General features: G+C 36.6%; 2 protein-coding genes and 1 pseudogene across 2 annotated transcripts; 1 reads left to right on the top strand and 2 right to left on the bottom strand.

Moving 5' to 3' along the window:
- Positions 1–1,225: 1,225 nt before the first annotated feature.
- LOC145629307 (lysine-specific histone demethylase 1 homolog 2-like) lies at positions 1,226–5,843 on the bottom strand. Its single transcript, XM_081681872.1, has 2 exons — positions 3,678–5,843; positions 1,226–2,386 (listed from the first exon to the last, which is right to left on the bottom strand). The coding sequence occupies exons 1-2, from the start codon at positions 5,209–5,211 to the stop codon at positions 1,644–1,646; spliced, it is 2,277 nt and encodes a 758-aa protein (XP_081537998.1). The 5' UTR covers positions 5,212–5,843; the 3' UTR covers positions 1,226–1,643.
- Positions 5,844–9,980: 4,137 nt separating this feature from the next.
- On the top strand, positions 9,981–11,576 carry LOC145629306 (uncharacterized). Its single transcript, XM_081681871.1, has 2 exons — positions 9,981–10,257; positions 10,672–11,576. The coding sequence occupies exons 1-2, from the start codon at positions 9,999–10,001 to the stop codon at positions 11,460–11,462; spliced, it is 1,050 nt and encodes a 349-aa protein (XP_081537997.1). The 5' UTR covers positions 9,981–9,998; the 3' UTR covers positions 11,463–11,576.
- Positions 11,577–11,950: 374 nt separating this feature from the next.
- On the bottom strand, positions 11,951–15,197 carry LOC145629305 (receptor-like protein kinase THESEUS 1 pseudogene; annotated as a pseudogene).
- Positions 15,198–17,025: the final 1,828 nt, after the last annotated feature.

The following is a 17,025-nucleotide window of genomic DNA, read 5'->3' as shown; positions in this document are numbered from 1 at the left end:
TTGTTAAATTCGTAGTAATGTGTATTTTATTAATATGTAATTTTCACAATTTTTTTCATTACGAAATCAAAGATATTTAGCGATAAAAAACCACAAATAAAACGATATTCTTATCTGAACTTATTTTTTCTGATCTAATCTGAAATTATTTTTTCAGATCTGATCTGATGTGATCTGAACTTATTTATTCTGAAATAAGTAAAAATAAGTTGAACTAAACAAGGCCTAATTGTATATTTGTATTACTCCATGTCTCCCTCGATGATTTAAATTTTTAATTATTATTTACCCACTAGTGTTTAAACTTGGTCAAAACGCTACTCACTATCATAAACGCTATTGCTAAACAAAACATTAATAGAATATAGTAACATGTTAGTTTTTTCAATTTTTTTTTTTAAAAAGGTTGGTTTTTCCAAATGATACAAGTAACCTCTACCATTATTAGTAGCTAGAGTGTATCCGTGCTAACGAACGGTTTATACATAACATGTGTATTTAGAAAGAAAAACAATAGGAGATGTGAAAGTTATTAGAAATAATGGAGAAGTGGATGTTATTAAAAAAAAATGGAGAAGTGGAAGTTATTATATTGAAGGAAATAGCAAAAAAAAAAAAAAAAAAAAAAAAAAAAAAAAAAAAAAAAAAAAAAAAGCATGAGAATTGAGAATTTGGCTTTCGGAGGATTGTAGTTAACTGACTCTGCAATTATATAAAAGATTTCCTTCCTTTCTACCACAATATATGTGTCTATTAATGCGTAATAAGTAAATAATACTACCTCCAATTTTTATTAATTGCAACTTTAGGGTATTATTTGTGAGATATAAAATATTCTAAAGTTCCAAATAATAAAAATCGGAGTTAGTATAAGAAATGGGTTTCTTTTCATCTATATTTACTCCGTATATTAGATCATACTCTCTTTGTTTTTATTTACTTATAACACGTCATTTTAACATGCAATTTCAAGGAAGATATATATTACAGACTAGCTAGGTAAACAGGATAAATTATTTGAATTAATTTTACCATCGATAATAAAATTAAATTTTTAATTTTGTAGCTTTAATCCGTCTATTTACCTTTTCTAATGACTTTCTCAAATGGTGTGCCAAGATTGTGTGTTGCTATTTGATGCCACAATGCCACATTAATTTATCAGCCATTCCTACTTTCACTAGCAAAGAACATGAACAAAATGTTTTTTTTCTTGCTACTGGTATATCACAAGGTCAGAAGTGTTGCATTTTCAAAGCATCAAAAATTTTAGTGTACACAAAATTTACATCAAGTGAGCAAGGGCCCAAGAATACCAGCATAACTGTAACTGTGAAGTCAAAAGATGTTATAGCAGCAGCAACTAGTCGTCTACTCATCTACCACCCAATTTCCTCACTCCCATTTGCTAGTTGCTACCACCACAGACTACACTTAACCTATTCCCTGACAAATACATCCTTGCTTTAGTTGCTCTTACCAGTCGGAAACAGCACCAAACAAAAAAATTACATTGACTGCTTCACGACTTCATCATTGCAACACCTACCACTAGCTGGAAACAAGAGTAAACAGCAACCTTCTAAGCTTGAGTTTGTAATCTACAAACACTACCACGACTAGACAATGCTGACCAGCAGCATTTATATGACTCCTTGAGGAGTTCCACTTCCAAAACGATACCTGCCTCTACCTCTTCGTGCATTTTGAATGGCAGTGATCACAGTGTTACCTAGAGCACCCAAAGCACTCGGTCCCGTGAGCTTTAGCCCAAGATTGTTGAAAAAATACAACAACCTATCTCGGTCTCCTCCATTTACTTGTTGCAGCTGTTCTACTTGTTCACGAGATACTACCGCGTAAAGCTGCAAAGGAAGGCTACTGTGTTTTGCACATTTTGTCCCCTGGTCAACTAAACAACTACAATTATCACAGAGTTCACTGCTGAAGTCCTCAAAAGCAACCCTCAAAAGCCCGAGGGAGCTCCCAATTTCTGTCAACGGATCGAGAATAAATAAGAACCTTCCAACCTCTAAGTCAGGCCTCCTAAAAAGATCAAGAAGGGTATCAAAGCTCGGTCCAAGATTTTTTTGCCCATTTTTCCTTCCATGCAACTGTAAACTCCTAGTGCCTCGATAAATGCGGCCAGCTTCTCTTAGGCCACTCAAAAATGCACCATGCATAGTGGCCGGGTACTTCCTACTTGTAGCCTCACCAGCAAAGAACAATCGGTTTTCAACACTTTCAGATAAGATATCATAGTCGATACCAGTTGAACCTACTCGGACGTGGGAATATGAGCCATAGGAAAGAGGATCAGTGCCCCACCTTGTGCAAACTGTCTGTATAGGATCAGGCACTTGAACACCTTTTGGATTGTATATACCTATTAAGCCACCCACAAAAGTAAAACAAACAAGATCAATATGAATCAGAAGCCTGTTAATGAGAATGGAAACGATTAAAGGAAATTGTGATGTAACAGGGATATACAATAGGAAAATATGTCCGAATCCCCTCTTATATGTGTCAACTTGCACCAAGTCACCCCTATTTTCAAAATCTCAGTTGTAAATCCCATGTTTTATTGGCTAAGAATTTACAGTCATTTAGAGTCTTTCATCAGTTAATCAGGCATTAAAATTCTCGCAAAAAGGTTACATCGACATCAATTAGCAACTCTTCCACAATGCCTAAAAATCGATCTGGCTAATCTGGGGTACCAAAGGAGAAGGGGCCAAATGCAAGCAGCCTTGCCATTGCAATAATAGTAAATACTGTTTCTAAATACCCTTTGATATCTTTGCAACCGATATACACTATTTCATAGTAAATAATTTCCTAGAATAAATGGGCAGTTTGAAATTTTGGAAACAAAGGATTACGGATTCTGCATCACACAATTAATGATTAGATAAATAGTTATGGTCAGGATTTTTGAGAGAATTGACATCCAAGAGGGTGAAATCTCAATGATACCAGCAGCTAATACACAAATCTGTGAACTGTCATACGTGATGCACCCATAGTACAATCATATATGATCTTGAATGACCCACTAAAAATTTTATAAGGAGCACAATCCTACTACAGTGCTCCAGAGAAAATGATCTCGAGCAGATTATAATATTATATATGTTTAGAACTAGAAGGAATTTGGATCATACAATTGATTCTTTCAGAAAGAAATGGGAGCTGGTGGCAATAATCCAATGAAAGGAGGTTATGTATTCATACGAGTAGCATTACAATCTTGATGTCTACAACTATAGATATAAAATATCTTTTAGATTCTTCATCATCAATACATCATTAACAGTAGGCCAGTAAACATAACACCCTTTAACTTCCAGACAAGTTGGATCATATTATATTATTGCAATAAGATAGAATCATATTAATAACCTAACATTTCATAGTTATTATTCAAACAAACGGACGATGGTATAAAAAAAAAGGTATAAAAAAAATTATAATTTCAATAAAAATCAAGGACAACCTCCAGCAAAATCTTACGATCTGGAAATAGAAAAACCATGGATGGTCCTTGTCAAATGCACGCACACACACCCAAACATAAAGAGGATGTTTTGTCATTATGTGGGAAGTACTAAAAACTAGGGTACCTTCAGGTTAGCTTTTTATACTGCACATAGTAATTGAAACTGCAAACATACCTCTGAGCAGATTCAAAACTCGATGCAACAAAGTGGATGGGTCAGTACGTTCAAAGTCCTTGGCAGCTTCTCCTGCAACTAAGGCTACAAGTACTGCACCACCAGAAACAGTATGGTAACCATAGAATAGAAAATACTCTCCTCGTTCATGTGTATGATTTCTAAGAGAACCAAATGTGTCAAGTTCTTCTCCCCAAAATACATGAGGAAAAACCATTGCAACTTTATTCAGCAACCCAAAACCCAATCGATTAATAGCCGCTAGCTTGTTTTGGGGCAACTCAGGCTCAAATGTGATTGCCTTTCGCTTCAGCACCCCAAGAGGCACAGTACACAAGACAACATCTGCTTGAAAGACTTGATCCCCAGCTATCACCTCAGCACCGTTATTTCCATATCTAATAGTGTTAACAGTCTTCCCGTACAATATAGGAACTCCTTCACACAAAGACTTGATCAGCCTCCAGTTACCACCGGCAAGGAAACAATGATCACCCCCCATCTCATAGGGATCATCCTGATCCCAATATGAGGCTGAGAGCTCTGATAAACATCCGGCATTAGCATATTCCAAATTCGCATAGTGCCAATCAAGGAGTTGAATTTCATCTTTACTTTTGACCACCGAATAAAGATCTTGAAGAGTATCCAACACAGAACCCAGAGAAATATCATTAGCAAATCCACCCATGATTTTTCTGAGCTCAGTTACTTTATCCAACAAACGATTAAAAATAAATTCAACACTGGAATCTATCTTATGATCAACTGGCGTTCCATCTGGCTTGTACAAAGGACATTTATCTCTCACTTTATGCAACGGTATTGATAATTGTCTAGCTAAAACCCCCAAAGGATTAGCATGAATGCCGGTTATAACACTTCCACCTAATTCAACTGCAGCAGACTCACCCTTTTTACCCATCTTCTGAGTATAGACTCTACCCCCAGGACGGTTTCTTCCTTCAAGTACAATGACCTTAAAGCCAAACGACAACAACTGCCTTGCTGCAGCAAGACCGGCAAGTCCTGCCCCAATTATAATAACTGACCCCTCAGATGCCTCCTCTGGAATCTGAGAAGTAAAAGCCGGTGATACACCGAAATTAATGTACCCATTGTACAAAAGAAAATCATAAGCAGAGGAGATCAAATGCTCACACTCACTACTAACGGTTTCCCTAACCTGTCCCTTGGACAGCCAAACTCGAACATTGCCTCTCCACCTTGCAAGAATATGGTTCCTTACAACAATGTAGTCATTCTGTTCTTTCCCACCTAGGTCCCCCACCACACCCGCCCTAATCTCCTCATCGAGCAACGCATCGATGGGGAAACCGAGCGATATAGCTATCATAGCCTCAGTTTCAGTTTCTTTCTCCAAGTCATCCCTAGTTCTATTCCTTTTCTTTAAAGGGCCACCTAAATGCTCCTCTATTAGATCATCCATCAACTTCTCATCATAATTTTTGGTACTAACTTTCCTCCTCAAAGACCTTTTCGGAACAACCCCATCCGAAACCGGGGTTTCCATGTTCAAACCCACAAACAAAACCCAGAAAACTAACCACAATAACAAGCTAAATACAACAACTATACAAAACTAAATGTTTCATCAATCACACCAAGATGCATATCAAACTAAACCAATGTCATAAACGTATCAAATCACATAATACCCACATTAATCTTATTCATTTCTACACTATAAACAGCAAAAGTAAATTAACACTAGCCAATATTTTAAAACGCAATTCTTTCCTACAACAATGGCCAAAACGCCCCATGCAAAATGGCTCAAAAAAGGGTAAATTCAACCTTTAATTGCAAAGGGAAAACATGGGCATACCTTAAAAACTCCGAATTTCCAAATTTAGAGAAAATTGAAATAGGGGTGAAGAGAGAGAAAACAGGGATTAATAAAAGGGTAAAAAAAAAAAAAAAAATCGGAAGAACTGAAATGATTTTGAATCAAAAAATTAGAAATTAAATCCAACTGTAGTTAAGAGAAGTTGAAAAGGGGTGGTGGGTAATTTGAATTTTTAGTGATGGAGCGGTTGAAAGATTTTAATTTTGAAATTAGGGTTCTTGCGGTATTTAGGAATTGTGATGGTGATGACGATGATGATGTAAGTGGGAACCTCGAAGTGTGTGGGAAGTGAGAGTAAAAATTAGAAAATTTGATTGGAGGGAAGTGTGAATAATTGAAGTGGGTCCAATTTAATTAATTGGATCATATATTTGGACTTTGGTATGAAGGTTCCCATATTTATGGGGCTAGTCCAAATTAGTTGGGGTGGTCTTGCAAATTTTGGCTCTCTAAAATTTGCCCCCAATGTTTGCAAGTTTTTGTGGCATAGTATGCATACATGAATAAGTTCTTAACTTGAATTGCTAGAACTAACTTTGTAATTCAAACAAAAGAATATCTTTAAAAACTTTGTACATTAGTCCCTATAGCTCTATATATCTAAACTAGTAAAATCGTTTTGCTTACCACAAGTTGGCTCTTGTGATCTTATTCAAAACTAATCATTTGTTATCGATTAATCTATTCATATTAACATGTTTCATTTAACTTTTCTTTTTTAAAATTTCATCTCAATGTTAAAGAGAAATTTACCATATTTATGCTTAATCTAATTTATCTATACGTATCTATTACGAAACATATATAAACTGAAATCATTAGTGAGACCTACCCTTAGTCCCTTATCAATTTACCTACCCATTTTGATCTTTCACTTTTTTTTTCCCACTTTCAAAGTATTTTATTAATATCTCTATTAAACCATTGGCAAGACCATAGATTATCTTCAATAATAATATGTCTATTTATATCTTTTTATATTCCTATTGACTTAAAGTCTGTTCACATTTACTGAACTGAACTAAACTCAACGGAGATGAAATGAATATTTTATGAGAGAAGGAAATTAGGAGCTGAATTGAACTGAACTGAACTGAACTGATTGGAGCTGAACTGAATTGAAATTAAGCTAAAGTGAACAGACCCTTAATATCATTTATATTTTATTTGTTTCAATGTTCAATCCCTCCCCTTCTTCAAAACTTCAGCACATGTCATGAAATGTCTAAAGCTACCCTAGAGTATAGCAAATAAAATTGATTCATTGATCACAAGATTTTGGTGGTCCAACAATGGGAAAAATGGGATGCACTGGGTAAATCGTAATAACATCCAGCTTCCTAAAAGCATGGGAGGTTTAGGTATTCGAGGGGCCTCCATGCTAAATGATGCTTTACTGTTCAAACAAGCAACACAGATGCACCTTAATCCACAGCTGTTACTTTCTAGGGTGCTTAAGGGGTTTCAACCTTGCGGCATCTGTAATATGGATAAGCCATACAAGAGGAAAGGGAACCCATCGATGGGAAGGACCAGTCTACAGAAGACCATTGCAACCTTCAAAAAAGGTTTTGCGTGGAAGGTTGGTAAGGGAACAGACATCAAGGCCATTAGCATGCCATGGGTACGAGGGGAGATTCCGGTTGCTAATTCACAACAAACTCTGTGGGCGGCTACAAAATGGAAGGTTAGTGATTTCATTGATAATGGGACTTCTATGTGGAAAGCAGGAAAGGTAAGGGATTGCTTTGATTGGGATAGTGCGAAAGCAATCTTGGCTATGGAGCTTCCCCCGAGGTCAGAGGAATGACTATCTATACTGGAAACACCACCCCTCGGGAAGATACACAGTTAAAACAGGATATTATTTCCTGTCCAAGGAAAAGGGTCTAGAGAAGTCTACTCTGAGCAGCAGAGAACAAGAATTTGTGAAGCTTGTTTGGAGGTTGAATGTCCAACCCAAATGGAAGATATTTTTATGGAAACTCTTCCATGATGGCATTGCAGTTAAGGGAAACTTAACTAAGAGGGGAATTCAAATTGATGACTCATGTGATTTATGTAGAGGGAACACGGAAGACAGCCAACACCTCTTCCGGTTCTGTAATCTAGCAAAGGAGGTATGGGAAGATGGCTCCCTATCGATTTGCTCTGACTCTCCTGGGTTCAGCTCTTTGAGCAATTGGATCCAGCACTATATCCTGCTCTTTTATAGCGAGGATGGTAAGAGGAGCGACGCATTGTTAATTTCATAGCTTGTTTATGGGGTTTATGGAAGGCTAGAAATGAAAGAAGCTTCAATGGGGCTAGTGGCACTATAAACTTAGTGAAGGAATTCATGGGCATAGCAATGAAGGATCATGAAATTTTTGCGGACCAAACAAGGGAGGCAATGAGAATGGAAAATGAAACTGGAGAAGACCCCATTCTTCCCCCAAGTTTCCATCATGTACGACTAGGAAAAGAAAAGAATGGGTGCGACGATTTTACTATACAGGTGGATGGAGCATGGGAAAAGAAGTCTACTAGGGCTGGGATGGTAAATAGCAACGATCAATCTGAGATGTTCGATGGGGGGGAGGGGAACATGGAGCTGCATGCTCAGCTTTGCAGTGTGAAGCATGGGCGTGTTTAGAAGCTCTTACTTGGGCAAAGTCAAAAGGAAAAGAAGGAGTCCTTATATTGATCGACTCGGTGGTGCTTCTCAACAACCTACAAGAAAGTGTAGGCAATGATATATCTATCTCTTGGACACTAAAGGAAATCAAGAATGTTGGGGCAGCCTTCAAGAAATGTGCAATCATCAAAGTTCAGAGAGAACAGGTTCAAAAGGCTCATGGCATTGCTAGGCAATGCCGGATGACATTGTCAGATTACCCGTAGTATAGATGTTTGGTTTGGTTTTGCTATTGTCAAAAAAAAAAAAAAAATCGTTGACTTAAAAAAAAAATAAAAAAAAATAAAAAAATTGCATAACATTAAGGTCCTTACTTATTTAGTTTATTTTTCTAATTTTACTGTTAACAACTCGCCTCACATACCAAAAGGCTACTGATTTAATAGAATGAACTAGCTAATCAACTCATCACCAAAATAATACTATGTAATAAATATTACTCGGTTACTCCTGAAGTTAAAGTTTTGATACACATTTTTTTTTTAACCTTTCCCTTTTACTACATTTTCCTATTTGCCTTTCTGCAATATAAAAAATGCTAAAAAGTTGAAAATAAGTCGTTTTAGAGTTTTACAAGTAGTAAATTTGTAACCTTTATGTTTTTGCACTACTTCTTTTGCCGTTTTAAAGCCACCATTTCAAATTTGTCAATTACGTCACGAATATATTAAGTAGATACAAATTGTACCAAATAATTTGGTAAAAACTCATCAGTATCATTAGCTTTAATTTGTGCATTATGCATGGAAATGTATAGAATAAAATAATCAAAATTAGTCAAAGATGATGAATAAATACTCCGTATTAGACTTAGAATTCAATTCTTCAAAAAAAAAAAAAAAATATTAGACTTAGAATTGACTTGACTATACAATTATTTGTACATCATTTACGCGCCATTCCAACCAACACAGTCCACAATAATGTGCAAGCCAGGAAGAGTTATGACTTTTAAGTCCATAAAGTAAAAGTTAGAGCATTCATTCATATCTTTCCATCTCAAAAGTTACATGTTCACGTAGACTTCTCTTATTTAGGAAGTCAACCATTTTACATGAATGTCAAAAAAAAGAAATACCAAAAGGCCTAACATATTATGGGAGTAACAAAGAATCTAAGATAATATTGATTGTGTATGGTGGCTCTTCTTACTTGTAGAGTTGTAGGTGGAAATCAGGTCATTCGAATCGGATTTGTATTAATCAGTTTTGTTTGAGATATATTATCATAACTCCGTGATAATTGTTATCATGTTACTTAATCATGAGAAGAAATAAAAGTTGTTAATCTTAATTAACTTTCAAGTCGGGTTAATTTTGATTTGAATCATGCAATTACGAGTACACTTTTGATATTGGGTCAGGTAACTGGGCATCGAGCATGCTACTCCAAAAGACGGTAATATAAACATTCATTAGGCATCACAACTGTCCACATAGTTTACTCTGCAGGTCTCCGTTCCAGCAGTGCAAAAGGGCCAACTGGGTTGGATCACAGCATAGCCAAAAAGACTTCTGAGAGTCAAATACTTCATAGAACACCTGTAATTTGTGGACCTAATATAGCATTTATTTTGCTAAAATGCCAAAGTTGTATGTTCTATACAGTTAGAACTCCACTTCGAGTTGAATTATACCTGAAACTCACAAAAATTGGGTGCAGAATCAACAGAGATAAACACTATATTAACCAAGACTCGATTGCTTATTACCCTAAGACAACAAAACTCGGAATTAAGGGGTCATTGTATGATCTTTGTAATAGGGAGTAAGCCATGAAGGTGTCTATAATCAACTGCTTACAGATCCTTTTTCTGGTTTTTATCTCCAGTTCAACACAAGCACATTCAAAATCATCGACAAAAGTGATACCAGTACACACAGAGACCAGGACTTGCTTCAGTCGCAGAAGCCCTTGCTTCCTCAAGCGAATTACCTGCCCAAGGCAGTGCCCAACATCACACCCGAAAGATCCTAAAGCTAAAGTTTGCTATATAGACTGCTACTCACCAATATGCAAGGCTGAATGCAGAAGTGAGTGTATTTCATCCTCCATGTATAGCACAGTTACACATCCACATTTTTTTTTTCTCTCATTTATTTACGTCTTTAATCATAACTTAGGTTGTCTTACACTAGGCAATGTCTTGTTAAAGATGGGCTTAATAACTTTATGTGAAGCTAAATTGACTCTTTTACCATAGGGGTGACCTCATACTTCTTTTGGGAAAGACTTTTAATGTCTCACACTTAGTGTAAGATGGTTAAACATGCTCCTTTGAAGGTTTTATAAACTATAAAAGATGAACCAGCAGAGATCTTCTAACACTATGTTATAGTTTACTCTAAAGAACAACAAATTGTCTTATGCTATATAACATGCAAAGTATTGATTATGAGATTATCATATTATGCATACTCACAAAATATGTTTGGTGACAATCATAGATCGCAAGCCAAATTGCAGTGGCCGGGGAGCAGCATGCTTGGACCCTCGCTTCATTGGTGGAGATGGAATAGTTTTTTACTTCCATGGTAAGAGCAATGAGCACTTTAGTTTAGTATCAGATCCTAAGCTCCAAGTCAATGCCCGCTTCATTGGACTCCGACCTTCTGGAAGAAAGCGAGATTACACGTGGATACAAGCCCTAGGGATCTTGTTCGACTCCCACACTCTCTCTCTTGAGGCCACACCTGCTGCAGCATGGGATGAAGAAGTTGAGCACTTGAAGTTTTCTTATGATGGACAGGAACTAAATGTACCCACAGGATACTCATCAAGCTGGACATCAGCTAATGAAGACCTGAAAATAGAAAGAACAGAAAGCAAAAACAGTGTTATTGTGACTGTACAAGAAATCGCAGAGATATCAGTCAATGTGGTTCCAGTTACAAAGAAAGACAACAGGATACATAATTATCAAATACCTCCAGATGACTGTTTTGCTCACTTGGAAGTGCAATTCCGATTTTTCGGACTTTCACCAAAAGTTGAAGGTGTGCTCGGAAGGACATACCAGCCGGACTTTAAGAACCCGGCAAAGCCAGGTGTTGCTATGCCCGTTGTAGGCGGAGAAGACAGATATAGAACCTCAACCCTTTTATCAACAGACTGCAAATCCTGCCTGTTCTCTCCAATTGGAGTACTACATCAGAATTTCGCTTTTATGAAGGATCTGGGCATTGTAGACTGCAGGGGCAGCACAAAGATTGGACAAGGCATAGTTTGCAGAAAATGAAAATAAGAATTTGTATCCATTAGCAGATTTCATGCATGAAATCTCTTTCTTCTTTGTCATTCTTTCATCGCTTTCACAATTTTTATTTTTTTATCCAGGAGTAGAATAAGAAATTTATGCCTTTGTATTTTAATATTAGCAACCAATTTTAGCACAGAGATGCTTTTCTCTTGTATTTGGTTTCATAAGTCAACAGAAAAAATAGGATAGGAAGCAAATACATCAATGTGATCTTAAAAGGACACCAATATGCAAGATAATAATAGCAGAACCTGTGCATTATTTTCTGCATTGTTGAACAATTGTTTTGTGAATCCATTACATATATCACTATCCTAAAGAAGTGTAATACAAAATGGGAAGCAAAATCCAATTATATAAGAACAAAAAGGAAACAATGGGCTTCCTATAACGATCTTGGGGACAGTATCGGACGAACTTCATTATATTCATTCTTCTCTATATTACAAATCAAAATAAGCAAGCAATGAGGCCAACAAGCAATCAAACTTAACTTAACCTTCTGATACATCTCTGGATGGGGCACCCAAACAATGTTCACCAGTATTAAATAGAAACCATCACCCTCATCTTCCACGGGGATTTACTAATTGAGAAAACACGGCGCTTGTTGTAGCATCTTCCGCGTCATCATCAGTACCAGAGTTAGCTCCATTCATCATGTTAACACTATTGTCAAATTGCTCAAGAGAGGTTAATGGTAAACCTTGAATATGATTTGTGCTGTTATCTTCAGGTTCCGCAAGAGCAGATGACATCTCCTCCAGCTGAAGAGCATATTCAAGATTCCATAATACATCTCCCATTGATGGCCTATCAACCCCATACTCTGCCAAGCACTTCTCCGCAGTCTCCCCAAATTTCTTTAGTGAAGCAGAATTTACCTTCCCCACAAGGTTTGAGTCCATAATTTGATCAAGCATGCCTTTCTTTTGCCAAGTCATTGCCCATTCTGCAATATTGACTTGCTCCCTCGGGAGCACAGGGTTCAAAGCTGGTCTAGTGCAGAGAACCTCCATCAAAACTACCCCAAATGAGTATACATCTGACTTTTCAGTCAATTGTTGCCTCCTAAAGTACTCAGGATCAAGATACCCAAAACTTCCCTTAACAGCAGTGCTAACATGGGTCTGATCAAGAGAAGGTCCGGTTTTAGAGAGGCCAAAGTCAGCTACCTTAGCCACAAAATTCTCATCCAAGAGAATATTTGTTGTCTTGACATCTCGGTGAATAATGCTCTGAGTTGCACCTGTGTGGAGATAATGCAATCCCCTCGCAGCCCCAATACATATTTCAAGCCGTTGTTTCCAAGACAGAGATGGAAGATCTGCACCATAAAGATGGCTCCTAAGTGGTCCATTGGCCATGTATTCATAGACCAATATCATCTCAGATCTCTCATCACAGTAGCCAATGAGAGAGACAAGATGACGATGTCTTAGCTTAGACAACATCTCAATTTCAGTTCTAAACTCAGCTATACCTTGTTCAGACCTTGGATTTCCTCTTTTGACAGCAACATTAGTCCCATCTTCAAGTGTTCCCTTGTAAACTCTTCCAAAACCACCAACTCCAAGAAGCATGGTCTCATCAAACTTATTAGTCGCTTCCATGATTTCTTGGAAAGAGAAGAACCGACCAAGATTGGTGGAAGTCAATGAAATGCAGCTAGCAGTACCACTCTTTTGAGAAACAGTGGACATTTTTGTCAACGTCAAGGAGTTACCATACAATGGCAAAGGCAACCATGAATTTCCTTGTTGAGGAGTCTTCGACTTGTGAGAAACAAAGCAGCAATAAAAGAGAGCAATCATCATTACTGCAGCCACAGCACCTACAGATGAACCAATGATAATTGCAGAGTGTTTCTTTTTCGATGCTGAAGGAGGAAGAAGATGTTCAACAGGAGAAACTCCATCCAAGCTTCTTGCTTCATTGCTCATCTTAATGATCTCCAGGCCATTCATAATACCATTACTATCATCAGCTACAGGATCTGGACCAACACTTATGGTCAACTCACCTGAGTCTGAAGAATTTGCAACAAAATCCTTGTAGTAAGGCACGTCAAGACCGCCAGTTAAGGATGAAAGGTCTACACTTGCCCAAACATCGGAATTGATGTACAGGTTGAAAACAAGAGAATTCAGCGACTGGCTGACAACATCACAAAAATGAACCCTTAAAAAGTAGGTGAAATCTGGATCAACATTGAAAACCCAGGTCATGTTGAAGTTACTATTGGCCACATTCGGATCTCCCATAGTTTCAGCAGTGGCATACACCCAATTTGGTGCTATATCAGGAGTAACTGTAGCTGGATACTTGATAGTTGAAGGGCTAACAGAAACATTTGTAGCAGAGCTATTCACATGAAGATATTGCACATCATTCTGCCACATTCTTCCTAGAGTATCATTTTGAGCAGTAAGCAATGGACCGCCCATATTTACTCGGTACACAGTCTCAAGTGCTAGCTCTGATATCCCACTAATAGAGGTTGATGGCAAGAACAAAGCCTGGTCAGGGAGCAAGTCATCTGGGATTGAGACAACTTCAATCGCGTTCACAAACGCAATTGAATTGTTCGAAGGAATAAAAGTAAGGCTCAAGGATTTCGAGTCTACATTGATGGCAAACTCCCTCCACATATAAGAACCCTTAAAGTTCTCAAATGTGAAGTTGTTTAGGAGCACAAAGTTTTCAGTAACAACAGTAAGGGAAGCCGATTTCAAGTCATGCCCTGCACTCGAAACCGGATAGAAATAAAGCCGAACCCAATGATGGCCTTTCTGTTTGATATCAAATTCGTAAGACACACTACGGGTGAATATTCGGGCAGATTGATAAATAGGGAAGGGAGCACTAGAATTGGTGGTAGCAACAAGAGAATTGGCTTGACTACTGAGTTTAACTGAGGAATGCTCTAAATCAGGAATATAAGTTTGGCCTTGAAAAGTGACATTATTAGAAGAACCACAAGCTAATAAGTAAGAATCAACAGGTTTAAAGGCTGCATTTGAGCTACAAACAAACATCCCATATAAAATCAAAGTCATAAACAAAGGCACCCATTTCATAATCTTCATCTTTTTAACCCCAAAAAATGGACTAATCAATCAATTGCCTAAAACAATTCAAAACCCAGAAACAAAATATACCCAATAACACCCAAATAGTGCAAACCCAAGCTGGCAGCACTTTTACACTCACTGAGGCATTTCGTCGAACACCCTTCAGATCTATCAAACAATGTTCCAACTTACTGAGCTTACAGCAAAGAATGTACAAATTGATAGCAACCCAAATTGGTAAAACAAGGTATAAATTGAATAAGAAAGATGGGTATTTAAATTAAGCTAAAGTTGATGCAATTGAAGTACAAAACTTTTACCTCTTTTTGTGTTTCAGTTGAGCCAACAATGGAGGAGAGAGAAAGAGTGTGAGAGAGAGAGCATCAATGGCAGCAAGTAAGAAAGAAAGAAAGGATACTAATACCAAGTAGTAGAAGTACCAACTACCATGAAAACTCAGGTAAAGTGAGCTGAAATTGAGCTAACCAGAATTACCAGCCCTTTCCAGGCTGTTGATTAGGCTGTCATTATTCAGGAAGAGAAGAAGAGAGAGAAAGGAGCAAAGGACCCACTTTATTTTAGGAAAAAGATGTGAAACTACAAAACCCAAATCACATTGACATTATTTGAACCAAAACCAGCTGTTTATGTTTTGGGATTTAGGTGTGATTAGAAGATTTGATGCCCCCATTGATTAGATAAGTTGAGCGAGGTTAGTACAAGGGATGCTCGGTTCATAACCATCTTTCGTCCATCAATGTGATTTTGCGGTCTTAAGAAGAAATTGTATTTACTGAATTGGAACTATGTTTTGATTACAACTATTGACATGAACTTGACTACAGCTTTGTCGTTAAATACACTCAAAAATATGATTTGGTCACTAAAATAAATGTAAGATGAACTTGGTCATTAAAAACACTTATGGCATGATCGTGGTCATTTAAGTGCATGCATGCTAAGTTTGAGTTGATGTCACTTCACTATGTAAAGTTCATGTTAAATTATTTACTTATGTATAGAATAGTTCATGTCATTAGTTACATTTGGACCATATTTCTATGTCAATAAATTGTGTCTAATTAATTCTAATTACTAGAATATTTGTTCATAAGGTAATAATAAGATTCATAACTAGGTATAAGAGGTCAATTCTACATTTAGAAATAATTACATCAAATTTTAAAACTACAATTGATCGAAAGACTTCCTTGTAAAAGGTTATATCAAACCGATATGTGAAATACAATATTCATCAATTATCGTGATTTTGCTCAATTAAAATCTTATTTGATCCAATTTATTTTGTATTTGCTAGTTTTGATTTTTAGTGTAGTTGTCGTAGGATTCTTCTATCAATAAAGTAATTTACATAGATTTAAAAGATATTTTGAACGGTTTGAAATAAGATCTAATTGCAAAATTTCATAACAATAAATGTATGAACAAAATTTATGAGTTTAAAATATTGAATACAGATCAAGAAACAGGCAAGTTGAAAAAAATTTAAATAAATAAGTTCACAACTAGAAAATCTTTAAACCTAGGCCTATCATATTTCTAGCCGTATATTAAAGAAAGTCTGATTAATAAATGTGTAACAGTAATAAAATATATATACGAAATACGAAGTATATTATTGCCAAAAAAAAAAAAAAAAAAAAAAGAGAGATTCTGTTTGTAAAGGTAGGAAGAAATAAGAATTTGGTTGCTCTGCTGGGTTGGGACCGTTGATGGGGCCCATTATAACGCGGCTTTCATTTGCAATTTAGCACTGAATAGAATCACTGTCTTTGTGTCTCACTTACGTAGATAACGGTGTTTTTCTTTTTGTGTTATTGTTGACTTGACGCCATTGACCCTTAAACGTTCCGGTGTAACTTCAAGTCTTCAACAGAATTACTAGAGTTAGGCATGGACCAAATGACCCCGACCATCCGGGACACCGGGTCCGATATGGCCAATATTGGTTTATAATGATATAAGAGGCACGAGTCAGTCCGCCCAATACATTGCTTATAATTGATCAATAAGCTACTTTCTCGGTTATGTTAATATTGCAACAATGAGACTCTTACATTATTCATCACTCCTATTTGACAACATATTATGATTTATACGTTAAATAAAATAAAGTCATGGAGGTCTTATTAGATATGTCCCGTAAAACACTTTCACAATATCAACTTTTTATAAATTTTACTTTTATATAATTATAGACGTTTAACATATAAAATATGTTTTGGGATGCGTAATTTCATCATTGTTGCAATATACTAGAAGGGAAAAGTATGAAACATTACTATAAAGGCTTCTTAGCATAGTAAAACGAACTTGAGTCAAAACATGTGGGTTAGATTGTGCATGAGCTTTGTTGATAAAATATCAACACGAGCTCAACCTGACACGACAAAAAAATTTCTTAGTTTGTTTCAAGCAATAATGCTCTCTAGCTCAACACATAAGCT

This window comes from Chenopodium album, chromosome 4 (assembly GCF_948465745.1).
Source record: "Chenopodium album chromosome 4, dcCheAlbu1.1, whole genome shotgun sequence".
NCBI lineage: Eukaryota > Viridiplantae > Streptophyta > Magnoliopsida > Caryophyllales > Amaranthaceae > Chenopodium > Chenopodium album.
The sequence above is the reverse complement of the archived record's forward strand: the minus strand, read 5'-3'. Positions and strand labels throughout refer to the sequence as shown.

Bases quoted from the DNA above. Each gene is read 5' to 3' on its own strand.
- LOC145629307 (XM_081681872.1), bottom strand. From the start codon at position 5,211: ATGGAAACCCCGGTTTCGGATGGGGTTGTTCCGAAAAGGTCTTTGAGG. The intron at 2,387-3,677 runs GTATGTTTGCAG...GTGGCTTAATAG, and splicing joins AGTTTTGAATCTGCTCAGAG to GTATATACAATCCAAAAGGT.
- LOC145629306 (XM_081681871.1), top strand. From the start codon at position 9,999: ATGAAGGTGTCTATAATCAACTGCTTACAGATCCTTTTTCTGGTTTTT. The intron at 10,258-10,671 runs GTGAGTGTATTT...TGACAATCATAG, and splicing joins ATGCAAGGCTGAATGCAGAA to ATCGCAAGCCAAATTGCAGT.